The sequence below is a fragment of the Lynx canadensis genome, chromosome F2 (genome assembly GCF_007474595.2).
Source record: "Lynx canadensis isolate LIC74 chromosome F2, mLynCan4.pri.v2, whole genome shotgun sequence".
In the NCBI taxonomy this organism is placed as follows: Eukaryota; Metazoa; Chordata; class Mammalia; order Carnivora; family Felidae; genus Lynx; species Lynx canadensis.
Window position 1 is genome coordinate 16104837 of NC_044320.2, and position 13933 is coordinate 16118769.

The following is a 13933-nucleotide window of genomic DNA, read 5'->3' on the forward strand; positions in this document are numbered from 1 at the left end:
GGGAGGTGGATACAGTTACCTACTCACATTTTACAGATCAGGAAACCAAGGCTCACTTGTCTGGAGCCAGGAAGTGGCAGAACTGGGATTCGACCCGACTCATCTGGTACCAAAGCCCAGGCTGCTAGCCTCATCCACCCTCACCAAGTAGATGCTAATATTATCTCTGTTTTATGGGAGGGCAAATTGAGGATGAAGGAGATCTAGTGATGCTTCACTTACGAGCAAATAAAATTTTGTCCTCAAATACTCAAAGTGGGGGTTAACTCTAACATTCCTTGCATGGAATTGTACTGTTTTGTGGACATTTGCATTGAACGAACCAGCGTCTTCAAAATAACCTTCACCATTTTGCATGACATCTTTTTTTCTAAGATGGCAAACTGTGACATTGGTAATTGGCTGTGTCCATCATACGGATGGAGATACCAAAGGACAGAGGACAACAGTCTGCATTATTGGTTGGGAACTGTGAGTGCCTCACCCAAAGGTGGTTCACAGCCCCCCATGCCAGGCCATTCAACTGCTACCTTCAGAGGGGTGTCATTGGTCTTGTATCCTCTACTCTAGTTACATGGATACTTGTACACCTGCCAGTATCACAGAGCCGAAGACCAGGGCTGTCTGCAGTATGGGTAGATTCTGCATCTGGGCAGAAACTAGGCTGTTAATGTGTGAGGCTAGTCTTGGAACATTTCCCCCTTTCCCAGGATGTGCAGACAAACGGGTCATTTCACAGGTGAACACAGCACAATGGCTGCTGGGTCCTGGGGAATTTCCACACTCCCTCTGAACTACACCCTTACTTCTCACTGCGCATGCCAGGCGGGCCAGAGAGAGAGAGATCTAGCCCCAGCTAACTTCCTGGACTCCAAAGAATAAATCTGTCATCTCAGACTTTTACATCAGGAGTCATCTCTAGCCAAGACATTAAACCATTGGCACTGTGGTCAGGAGAGAATTGTTTATTCGTCTTCTTTATGTGAGTCATAAAAATATGCATTCCACAATTTCCTTCCTCGCTCGCTTTTTGCGTCTATGCCTCAGACACAGTGATGTTTTTGACATAACATCTCAGAGAAAACCTTAACTTTTTGGACAGGAGAAAAACGGCTTCGTCTAACCTATGAACAGGAGTTACATAGTTGCGATGCAAGGTTATCCTGTATGGCTATCTGACATCACAAAGAAACCTGGGTTTTTATGTTGCTTTTAAAAATAGAAATGCAAACTCTTTCACAGTACGCATACAAAAATGTAATACCAAAGCAATTTATGATCCTCACAGCATCTTTCCTGTAGAAATATTTTGACGGCTTCCTTGGCACTTGGGGCTATAAATACCATCTGATAAGATTACAGAGGCCAGCATTCATTCATTCAACATATATCTATTAATACATTCAACATACAATGTGCTAGGCACAGTACTGGGCACCAATATGGCATCCTGCGTATAACAGGTGCTCAAGAGCTCTTCGCATGAATAAATGCATGGATATTGGCCTATCCTCAGAGTTGTTACCATGAGTACAAGGACAATGTGGCCACCTTCCAAAGGTCCCCCAAAAGCTCACCCAAACAAAAGTACATTGTCCCACTTCTCTGCCAAGGTGCCCGTGACTAAGCTCCACCTCTTCAGATCTTCCTTAAGGAGCTCTGCATTGTGACCATATTTGATGACGTTTGGGAGACTTTGGTAGCAATTAGCTAACACTTTGAAGAAGGAGTGAGAAACTACAGATGTAGCATGGCTCTAGAATCAGATACCTTTGGAATGGAACCCTAGTTTCATCATCTGCCTCTGTCCAACTGGGCAGGCGATTTCACCCCCGTGAACCATAGTTTCCCTCATGTAAATGGTTAGCGCCTACCTTGTAGAGTTGTTATGACCACTGTCTGAGGTAAAGTGTATTAAATGCCTGGCACACAGTAGCTGCTCACTAAGTGCTTGTTCCCCACCCGACTCGACCCCACGACAGTATTTATGAATGAGTAAGCAGTTACTGAACACCTGCCACATGCCGGTCTTGGTGCACTGGGTACTCATGTCTAACAAGAGACTGTCTGTGTCCTCAGGACTCTGATCGCTTGAAATCTCAGGCTCCACACTCCCCACCCTCTGCCATGTCCTCTCCTGTCCTCTGAGGCTCCTCTCAAGCCACTTAGTCCTTCTCCCCTTCTGGCTCCGAAGCCTTTCTCTTTGGGGAGCTGTCTCCCTTTCCCTTTATACTTTGGTCGCCACGAGATTTCTAAATCCCACATCCTCAGTGACCTCTGGAATAACTGGGTGTCCCTTCTGAAACATTTCAGATCGTTACGTCATTTTAGAGAGGACTGGTTGTGGGACCAGGCCTGCCGAGACTGCTCCCCCTGAGCTCTGTGTGGTCAGTTCAGGCACGGGCTACCGGGTGAACGGTGGAGCACAGCTAGGACCACAGGGTCAGCTTTCTCCATCATGAAGGGTAGGAGAGTGGGGCATGTCACACACAGGCTCCGAGGCAGCATGGCACTGAAACAGCAGAGGGAATCCAGAGCCCTTACTTACCCAAATGGAAAGCAAAGTGGCTTTGGAACTGGACCAACGTGGGTTTCTATCTTGGCTTTACCACCTTCCACCTACATAGTCCCTAAGCCTTCCCTTCTCACCTGCAGAATGGGGACACTAAGAACACCCACCTTTAGGCTGCCATGAGATGTAGCAAACTATGCATATAAGATGCTTGGCATTATGCCTGGCATGTAGGGAGCTCTTGATAAATGGCAGCTATTATTACTGACAAAAATTAGGTACTTGGTTCAAAAGTATAGAGGCAAAGTCCAGGCCTCAACAGAAGCTGTTTTCCCTTTCACACGATCATTTGATAAATGCCATTTGTTCCTTTGAGATATAAGTCTGAATCAAATAAAGCTACTGTATAGAGAGGCAAAATAGGAAATTAATCACATAGCAGCCCAATGAGCTCACTCAAACCCCCTCCCCGTCCAGGGCCCCGAGATCACCAGGGCCTGGAACCCCACAGTTTTGTGGCAGATGGAGGAAAGCCCCAGGGGTCCACCCTTTGAGAATCCTCCTTGCTTCTGGTGGGAAGCCTCAGTGACAATAACAAGGAGTCGCATAAAGATTACAAGCAAGGCATTGTCCTGGGTGGTTTACCCTCTGGGAAATAGATACAATGTCATCATCGTGAGAGCTTTGCTTAAGGTCACACAACAAGCAAATGAAAGAGCTTAGACCTGAACCCAAACAATGTGGCTCCAGAGTCTATACTGTCATCACTGAGCTATGCACTACCCCTGAAAACACAGAGAAGAGAAAGCAGTCTGGAGCCCTCATGCTTCATGTGTTCTCATGCTCCTTCACTAAGTGAGGATGGGGTCACCTTCCTTCTGGGGTCTCTCTCGATTCCCACCCCCACAGAACTAATCCCTCTCCCGTGGCTCTTGGAAGTCTTTCTATGGCCCCACGTTATGGCATATTTCATGGTGCAGCCCCCGAGCCCAGCAAGGACCTGTCACAGAGCAAAAACTCCGCAGCTGATGGAGAAATGGACAAGATGCTCTCAGTCTGAAGGTCACAAATCAAATGCAATCTCTCAGGTTACAGGCCTCACTTTGGAGAGAAATGTCAGCCCGTGTAACATTAGCCAATATAACGGCCTCCATTCATCAATCACTTTATACACTTAACTTTGGGTTTCTTGACAACAGTCATATTTTAAGACGACAGATGGAGGTTTAGTGAGTAAATGTGGCCAGAGAGTAGATGACCTAGAACATAACCTCAGGTCTCTTTGGGCCCTTGGTGTTTGTCTTAACTCCCAGAGATGAGCAAATCCTTTGTGAACTCTCCTCTCTCAGAACACGGAATCCTCACAGAACAGAGTCAGTCCTTGGAGAATACGATCTAATGGGAAAAGCGTCCAATTGGATGTCCACTGATTAGGAACACTTTCACTTTTCAGCACTCAGTGTTTAGGAAAGGGAGAGAGCCCAGAGCAAAGCAGTGTAGACCCACTTCCTTTAATTCTCACACCATCCATTAGGAAGTAGTGTTTTCCAGAGGGAGACACCACATTGCACAATTTGAAAGTGTCCCAAATCCCCCAGCTGGTGAGTAGAAAGAAAACAGTGCAAAGTCTAGGGATTCCTGACTACAAAACTGGAAAACGCTCCTCCCCACCAAGAACCCTCAATAAACGTTGGTTCATAAGCCTCATGCAGCCATGTCTGTGTGCTGTTTTCTCACGTGTTTGTTCCCCCACTGAACTTGGCCTTGTGCCCAGCACTTGGGCAGGTGGGCTAGATGTGCCCTTCTCCTCCTCATCCCTCTTCCCCAGCCCCCTTCCTTCACTACGGGTGCATGCTATCTCGGCTGCAGGACAGTGGGTCACACTGGAACAAGAGACCTTCTGCACGGCAATCCTTCCTTGCACGTGTGCTTTGGCGTCTGAAATCAACATACCCAGAGACACAGGTATTTGCAACATGCCCCTGCTGTTTTCTTTGCTGGGCTCTGCTGCGGATCAGCTGTGGGCCACGAGAAGGCAGGCGGGCTTCCCTGGTTACCTTTGTGGTCTGGCAGTGGGAAAGGAATGTGACCTTGGCAAAGGGGTCCGAGAGTCCACTGCTGTCCGCTGCGATGAGGCCCCGGGCTTGATACATGTGCGCTCTCAGCTGAAAGACATGCCGGGCTGTGGACAAATGGAAACGGGCAGGCATCAGTGGGCGCTCCCCAACAGCGAGTACGAACAGGTGTCTGTGCGCCGTGTGCGTCTATGAGTGTGTCCAGAGGCCAAGACCGGGAGCACCACCCGCCTCTAGACTGAAACAGAAGCAGTGAAGAAAGGGGGAGAGGGGGTATCTATGGGGAACTTTGGAGCCAGGCATTCTCCTTGGCCCCCTCACCACATCATGGGTTTTGATCTTCATAAGAGCCCTGTGATTACATAGATAATCATCATCATCATCCCCGTACATGTATAAGGGAAATGGCTCACAAAATACGCTACACAAGTTTTCCAGGTTTGCAGAGCTATCAAATGCCAGAGCCTGGATTTCATTTCTGTCAGATTCCAAATTCACCTTCTCTTTCTAAAAGACCACATTTTTTTCTTCTGTTTATTATTTATTTTTGAGAGAGAGACAGAGTGCAAGCAGGGAAGGGGCGGCGAGAGACACAGACACACACACACACACACACATACACATACACACACAGAATCCAAAGCAGGTTCCAGGCTCTGAGCTGTCGGCACAGAGCCCAACGCAGGGTTCGAACTCATGGATGGTGAGTTCATGACTTGAGCCAAAGTTGGACGCTTAACCAACTGAGCCACCCGGGCGCCCCTCTAAAAGACCACGTTTTGTGTTTTAGTAATTCCCCTGCTTCCACTGGCCCGCATGTGCACGTGTGTGTGAGAAAGGGGCTGCTCCACTAATAGCTAGTGCTTCCATAAACTCTTGAGTCAACCACTCATCCATTCTTCCATTCAGCCAGCCAATGTCATCTTGAGCGCCTACTGTGTACCAGGTACGGTCTGGTCTAAGGATTGTGAGGTGGCTAAGACAGCCCTTGCTCTCTGCCCTCGGGGAGCTCCAGGAAGAGGGCAGAATATAAGACCAGCATCTACATCCCAGTGACAGGAGGCCAGGAACTAGCGTCCTGTAAGAGATACAGGCAGAGGGCATGGAGGTTAATTAAAGGCAGGAGTGAGCGCATCTGATGAGAGGATGGGAGCAAAGAGGGGGCTGCAGGTGAGGGCAGATGAGGGTTCAGTGGGGGCGTCCCAAGTAAGAGTGAACCTGTCATATTCCTGGGTTCATGGGGCTTTGTAAAGCCCCTCTTGTTTTTTATGTTCACTTGCTCCTTTTTACCCCCTTACCCACTCCTGTTCCCTGTCTCCCCCAAAGGCAATACTATACTGTGTTCAGGATATCAGTGTTTTGCATTGATGTGGGACTGGGATGCAGGAACTCTTCCATACCAGTTTGACTAGCATTACTTTGTTAAATTAAGGGTGCAGATGCCCCCTCTTCTTCCCTCCCATGCCACTCCTAGGCTTATGTCACACAAGTCTGTACATGGACTCACACGAAGTTACTAACCCTCTCTGTGCCTTTGTTTCCCACCTATAAAATGGGGGTAATAATAGTTCCTCAGAGGGTTAATGTAGGACATCAAAGGACTAGGTGCCTGACACATGGGAAGAACTTTAAAACTGTATAAAGATGCTGGTATGGCTGTTACTATTGTAATGTGACCTGTGATGGTGGCAGCTGGGGCCACCTGGGTGTCCCTCAGAGCCCCCAGCTGCAGCCACGTAGGCAGTATGCTGCACAACGCTAGGGGGAACCATTTATTTGGTCAAAGTTTTTGTTTTTCTGAAACCTCTTATCAGCTCTGTCCCTTAGACTGATAAAGTCAGTTTCCTCTTCGCTCTCACAATTTGGTGATCCGTCGTTTGTGTGGTAGTTCATTTTCTACTTGCGGTTGGGAGAGATGTGTCTGATTGCCCCCACTCGAGGGCCAGATGACCCCTCTCTCATCTCTACATCCCCCACTAATATTCCCACCATGCCTGCCATATGTAGGTACAAGCTAATTATTGGCTGGATGGATATTTTCTGAAGCACCAAGTGAGTGAAGAAACAAAATTCTCCAGTGGGTTTGGAAGGCAGCCAAAGCCATCAATGTCAGTGCACAGCGGAGAAAGTTTATTAGGTCACTCCATGAAAATAACACACTGCAGAGGATCAGAAAGCTCATGAAAAAGTCTTTCTTCTCCTTTGAATTGTTAGCAGCTGGGACAGCAATATGTCTGGGTACTTTCGATCTCCAGAGATAGAATCTATAGAAATAAGAAGGTAATTTGATATGAGTGTCTTTCACCCAAAGATAAAACCTCTTTTTTTTAATTTTTTTAAAGGTTTATTTATTTTTGAGAGAGAGAGAGAGAGAGAGAGAGGTGAGGAGGGGTAGAGAGGAAGACACAGAATCCAAAGCAGGCTTCAGGCTCTGAGCTGTCAGCACAGAGCCCAACATGGGGCTTGAACTCGTGAACTGCGAGATCATGATCTGAGCTGAAGTCAGATGCTTAACCAGCTAAGCCACCCAGATGCCCCAAGATGAGACCTCTTTAAAGACAGGATGGAAAGCAATGGAAATAAAGCAGAGTTTGGAGAAGCTGTCTTCGTCATTTACTAGCTGTGGGATCTTGGACAATTCCAAGCATTTCTGATACATCCTTTCTCCCTCTGTAAAATGAAGAAACTGCCCAGGGTTTATGTGACAAGTAAATTCAATATAATTCATAAAGTAGATGGAACAATGCTTGGTACATTGTATGGGCCATGCATTTTCCAAATAGGGCTGAGCTTTCCTCATTCTTATACATTGACACCGGGCACAGAAATCATGAGCTGAACCTCTGGATAAATATCTCCAGAGCCTTCTAACTATGGAACCACTTGGATTCCATTGGCAGTTAAGGTCAACTGACATCAAACGAGTCTTGGGTAACAAAGAAAGCCTGGATTTGTGGACAATTCTCCGGTGCTTCCAACAATGGCTCTGTTCAAAACTTAACTTCAGTTGAAGTTAAGGCAAAACTGTCATCTATTCTGTCTGAATTCAGCAGCAAAGATCCTGTAAATTGAAGCAATTTGGAAAGAGAAAGCAAATTGCTACTGTAAGACATTAATACTTATAACAAAATCCAAAATGATATGAAAATGTAAACATAATGGCATTCATAGAAACTATCTGCATAGAAGAAAGGATTATATAAAGCACGCTGAATTTCTCAAAGTGACCACATCAGGAACCAAGCTGAAGAAACACAAGGGACCCCAGTGATACCAGTTCCCATTGGGTCATTACTGGCAAATGCAAATGCCCGCTGTTTACAGGTCAAAACCCTAGTGCCATGTAAAAGGAATTGCACAGGTCATATCAGCCTAAGAACTTACTGATGTGTTTTAAAAGGCATCTTCTGCTTCAAATGCAAACTCAGTCCACATGATCTGCCTACCAAGAAACTCAAATTGCAATGCCCTCCATTAGCAGAAAACTATAACTTTTACTCCAGATGTATTTAACGATTTCACATTATTCTTTTGAGATGGGACAATTGGAAGGTAAGGAAGAAAATTTAGAAACTATATTTTAAAAGGGAAATGAGTTGATCCTAAAATAATGTGCAAACAGCCCATGCATGCCGTCCTTCTCATTGTTTTCTGAGAAGCCCACTGGAGACACCTAATGACCCTCTTTGTCAGGTGGGCATCATACCTGGGTAGAGCAGGCTGGCCGGGGGTTGATGGGTGCCAGCCACTTTGGAGGACATCTCTGCTTCATAGCCTGCTGGCAAGTTGTCCAAAATGGCACCGGAATGTCTGGTGGAGCCCAGCCACAGGTACAGGTCGACCTTTGCTTGCACTGACCAACCAGCCGGCCGTTTTCCAGGAAGCTGGGGAAAGGTTACGAGGAAGACCGCTTTGTTAGGAGGAGGCTCACTCTTTGAGAAAAGAGGTCCTGTGGATCTGGGGACACACCCAGGGCAGGTATTCAGAGAGCAGTTCTCAGGACATAATCTTTTTTTTTTTTTCTTTCAATGTTTATTTATTTGTGAAAAAAGGGCACAGCTGGGGAGGGCAGAGAGAAGGGGACAGAGGATCCCAAGCAGACTCTACAATGACAGCAGACAGTTGGATGCGGGGCTCGAACTCACAAATTGCGAGATCATGACCTGAGTTGAAGTCAGACACTTAACCGACTGAGCCACCCAGGCACCCCGTAATCTCATATCAAAATGAGACTGATGACCCCAGTTGCCACCATGCACAGTCTCAGAGGAGGATCCAGGTCTAGTGGGCCTGAAGCTGAAACAGGCACTTCTGAGCCTTGGATCATTTAAATCTACCAGGAAGGTATGATTATTGCCCCTGCTTGTATATATGAGGAAACTCGGGCTCAGGGAGGTTAAAGAAGTTCCCTTAGATCACTCAGCTTTCAAGTGACAGAACCAGAACCAAAACCCAGAGGAGATAATTCCATATCTAGATGCCGGACTCTACCCCCAAAGCTTGCCTCTTCCCACACTGAGCTGAAATATCCTTCCCCCTCCCCCCAAAAAAAGAAATATCCCTTCCCAGAACTTCCAAGGACCTCGAATCCCAACCACAGCATCTACGTCTTTGCTTCGTTCAGAGGGACTCATGTGCTGCTTCTTCCATAGGCCAGGCCCCCATGTGCTTGAAGGGACCTACCCGTCCTACCATATCCTTCTTCCTGGCTAACCATCTCTAGTCCCTTCATCCCCCCACCTCATGCAGCGTGGTTTCAAATTCCTTTTCCACCCTGCATGCTCCCCTTTGACTGTACTCAGATCTGGATTTATGTTTATGTTTGTTTGCATCTGTGTGTTCACACGTGTATTCGTGTAGGCGGTTTGAGTCTGTGCACATACAGATGAATGTGTGTGGGTGAATGTGTTCTCAACATGTGGAGGATACAACTCAGTGTAGCGTGGCTTCTTTATTCCTCAGTCACCAGGATTAGGGGGTTCCTTCCCCACTGAAGGGGTTCCCAACCCCAGACTTGGCTGTGTTCAGAACTGCTGCCTAGATCTTCATTCTTAGAGTAGCTACCTCTCCAGATTTTGTTGACTCTTCCAAGTGTCACTTAGCGTTTCTTAGGATTTCCTATCAATATTGTCCACTTTCTTCAGCACCACTTTTTCTCCAGAAGGAATCACAAAATCCTACATGAGAGGCCACAGCATGCTCTGACAATTTCCAAGGCACCGTGGAGAGCATCTGAATCCAAAATTGAGCATGGCTGTTTACCTTTCTCTCTCTCGCTCTGCAGGTCCCTTAAATGGATTTTCAGCAACTCAATTCAGCAACTACCTGAAGGGCCATTAGGCCTCACTAAAGCAGTGGGGTCAGGAAGGCATCAGAATGATCAAGACACCCCCCCACCCCGGGCCTCCCTTCATTGGCTCACAAGGAAACCGACTTGCATTCCTTTATTCAAATGCAAGGTCAAGGGTAAGAGAGAAACAAAGGGAACAGAAAAGTAGGAGCAGGTGTTTCTATTTTTCTTTAGGAGTCAAACATTTTACTGGGCTTTAGTGGGTACTTCAGGAGCTGGACCAGTAGAGAAAGCATCCCTGGAAGAGGGAAGGCAAGAACAAAGACACAGGGGTGGGAACTAACAGTGGTGATACAGGCTAATGTTTAGTGAGTGCTCACTCTGTGCCAGGAGGGGATTTGCTAAAAGTTTTTAGAAAAGAAAGAGTTGGGGCAAAGAATGACACAGACGAGGATGAGGAATCCTGCTCGTTATGTGGATGAGTTCAGATTTTATTCTTTAGGGAGTGGGATGCCATTATTTACTCAGCTTAAAAAAAAAAAAAAAGGTCATTTTGTTGTTGGTAAAGATAACTGCTCTGCAACTCATAATTTTAAAAATTATAAGAAATAATCCTCAACTCATCACTTCTGTAATAACCATAACAATAATAATAGCTAAAATGCATTGAGCATTTGTTCAATAAAACAACCATTTATGAGAGCCTACGGTTATTCTATTGTAATAAAAAGTAATCCCTTTGCCATTTGTAGATATCACTAGGATATCAATTCACAAAGGCAGGGATTTTTATCTGTCAGTTCGCAGTGATGTCCCCAAAAGACTGCTTGGCATTCATGAAGTACTCAATAAATATTTGTCAGCTCATTAATTTATTTTCCTAATAACAATCCTGCTTCACGCATGTTGAGCGCTTACACAGTCCTAGGTCTCTCTCATGTTTCTCCCTGCACGCACCGTGTCTTAGTACTTACGTACTGTTAACAAGCCACAGGTTATCATTCATCTTCATGGTGAATGAAGAGTAAATATCTTTATTATGTGTACTTTGAAGATGTAGAAATGGAGGTTCAGAGAGGTTAAGATGAGTGTCTACCATCACAGAGCGAGGCAAGAATGACCCAAGACTCAACCCTGCTCTACCCGGCTCCAGAGCCCATACTCTTAGCCAGGGCTCCTCACACACTGATCTATCTGCGTGAACTGCCTGGGCATCTGGCTAAAATGTAAATTCCGATTCAGTAGGTCTTGTGATTCTGCATTTCTCCCTGTTGGTGCTGATCCTGCTGGTCAATGACCACAGTGGTAATACTTGAACAAGACTTAACTTCCTATCTGCGTGGCCCCAAGCAGGTCTGATATCCTTTGCTTTACTCTTAAAGTAAAACAACAGCAAAAGCATCATTCATTCCTGCTGCTGTGAAAACAACACGGGTGTGTGAATTCGCGATTAGGACCGATAACTCAGCTAACATCTTGGGAAATGTTACGTAAGGACCACTAATGGACTCCTAGAGTTTGCAGTTTACCCGTCGTTTAAAAAATACACAAACTGAAATTGCTTGCAAGACGTTGCAGGATGTCTCACGTGGGAATCCCAGCTGGAACCCCCGCAACATGACTGAGCATGCTCCTAAGTGCTTTCAGAAAGAGTATCTCCTGTTTAACTGCATGTGCATGTTTAGCCTGGGGTGTCTTCCCCTGGCTCCCTCACTTCCCCAGTTGCTTTTCTCTCTTGTGTGCTCCTAAAGCCTGACCAACCACTGCAGTGTCTTTCCTTTTGAGAATAGCATGGTAAGGTTGGGGGGGGGGGGAGGCGGGGAGAGGAAACAAAATAATTAAAGAAAGCAAACGTGCGTTGAAAAACTATGATCACCAATGTATACAAACCGCATGAGACAGAATGCTACAGTCTTAGCCCCTCCCAAGCCCCACCCACCTCCTCCAGAGGTCCTGGTGAATGCCGGCTGGCTTTTAAAAACAGGGGAAGTCTTGGCAAGTCAGAAAATGGAGCAAGAGATGGGAATTCACACACATTGTACTGAAGTTGGTCAACCAGTATCAGAAAGAGAGGGTTTGCTTGCTTTGTTGACGTTTGTGTGTGGCAGGACCCAGTCATCACTTTGTGCTGCATCCTAGGGAAAGGTGGATTGAAAGCGGGAGTCCTGAGAAGTGACTGGACTCAGGAGAGACAGGATAAAGGTGGAGGCAAGACCAAGGAGGGGCTCTCTGGAGTCCAGCTGGCAGGACTCACATGGAGCCATGATTCCAGGCAAAGAGAAAAGGAAAGTGGAACGTCACCCTCTTGTTGGACTCTGAGCACACCCAGCTCCTCCCACAGGGAGTTTGCTTTTGGACACGGATGTGCTTTTCCACCCGATGGCCACTACAGGTAAGGTGCGGATGAGACCGAAGTGGGAGAGCTCTGCTCTTTTGGATGGTGGATTGAGCTGAGCTTAGCAAATTTTGTTCCAGTGACCCCACCCTGTCCACTATAGCATTATGAATATATTTAAGTTAGAAAAAAAGAAAGATAGGGCGCCTGGGTGGCTCAGTTAAGCCTCTGACTTTCGCTCAGGTCATGATCTCGTGGTGGGTTCGAGCCCCGTGTCAGGCTCCGTGCTGACAGTTCAGAGCCTGGAGCCTGCTTCAGATTCTGTGTTTCCCTCTCTCTCTCTCTGCCCCTCCGCTGCTCGTGCTCTGTCTCTGTCTCTCTCTCTCAAAATTAATATACATTTAAAAAAAATTTTTTTTAAAGAGAAAGATCATGGAACCAGGAACTATGATTTACTATTACTATTTACTATTTATTTGGCTATGTGACTTAAGATAACGCATTTTAGTTTCCTCTAGATTAACATTCTCTGAACTGGACCCCTAGTAAAAGTAGTTTCCCAACATTTGTAAATAACTGTTCTAGATGAATAAGGTTGGCAAGCGTGGGCTGTAAAAGATAAAGATGTTTCCTGACTGCAGAACTTCTGGAAGCCTTCTACCAGCTAATGGGCACCGTGAGACCCCACGAGAGGGTGCACCTGCAACCCCCCAAATGGGTCTGAACGTGGAAGTTCACGGAGCTGAGGGCTGTTCCACAGCATAAACTCTGAGGAAACTCTGGCCTAGAGATTTTGGATGTTTGCATTCTATGCTCTGTCTTCCTGCACTTTTAATTCTCAGCTAAGAAACCAGAGTGAGTGGCAGGAGGGTAAACACTTTGCCTCCCTGATGCTGCTCTTTCTTTCTTCAGATTTACCATTTGGGTGAAGAGAAAAGGGCATAAAGAGAGGTGGAGAAAGGGAATGAATAGCAACGGTGACAATCAAATCAGGAATGGAAACAGTTTTGCTGAATCATCTTATCAAGATGTTTCATCAAGTCAGTGCAAGTGAATTCAACGACATTTAAAAAGCTATCCCCCAGGGGCGCCTGGGTGGCTCAGTCAGTTAAGCGTCCGACTTCGGCTCAGGTCACGATCTCACGGTCCGTGAGTTCGAGCCCCGCGTCGGGCTCTGGGTTGATGGCTCAGAGCCTGAAGCCTGCTTCTGGTTCTGTGTCTCCCTCTCTCTCTGCCCCTTCCCAGTTCATGCTCTGTCTCTCTCTGTCCCAAAAATAAATAAACGTTAAAAAAAAATTAAAAAAAAAAAAAAAAGCTATCCCCCAAAGTAATCCCAACGGCAGAAAGAAAATAACAGACAAAGACGTCAGCCAGGGCCACAGGGTGAAGGTTCTGAACTCTCAGTTGTGTCCATCCTCTGGTTTTATTTGACAGTTGTTCTTTGTTCTAATTTTAAATAAATCCGGCATATATCAAAGTATTTGGGAGGAAATAACTTTACACTGATTTTCTAGCATTTTCTGAAACAATTTGCTTTTTTTAGGACAAATGTTTCTCGTGACCCCAGAATCCCTTAGATGGAGAAAGTTGAAGAGAAGCCCTGACATTTGCGGTAAATAACTAGAGTGAACACTTTTTTTCGGTTACAGTTTCACAGGGATCGGTTTATTTATTTAAAAAAAAATTTTTTTTTCAACGTTTATTTATTTTTGGGACAGAGA

The 13933-nt window shown here is 46.0% G+C and overlaps 1 protein-coding gene across 1 annotated transcript in view; it reads right to left on the bottom strand.

Moving 5' to 3' along the window:
• The window catches only part of FER1L6 (fer-1 like family member 6), a 133379-nt gene that overhangs the window by 62697 nt on the left and 56749 nt on the right, over nt 1–13933 (bottom strand). Inside the window, exons 19-20 of the mRNA XM_030304364.1 lie at nt 8294–8471; nt 4570–4694 (exon numbers count right to left, since the gene is read on the bottom strand). Coding sequence (XP_030160224.1) covers nt 4570–4694; nt 8294–8471 — 303 coding nt within the window. The remainder of the gene's footprint in view (nt 1–4569; nt 4695–8293; nt 8472–13933) is intronic.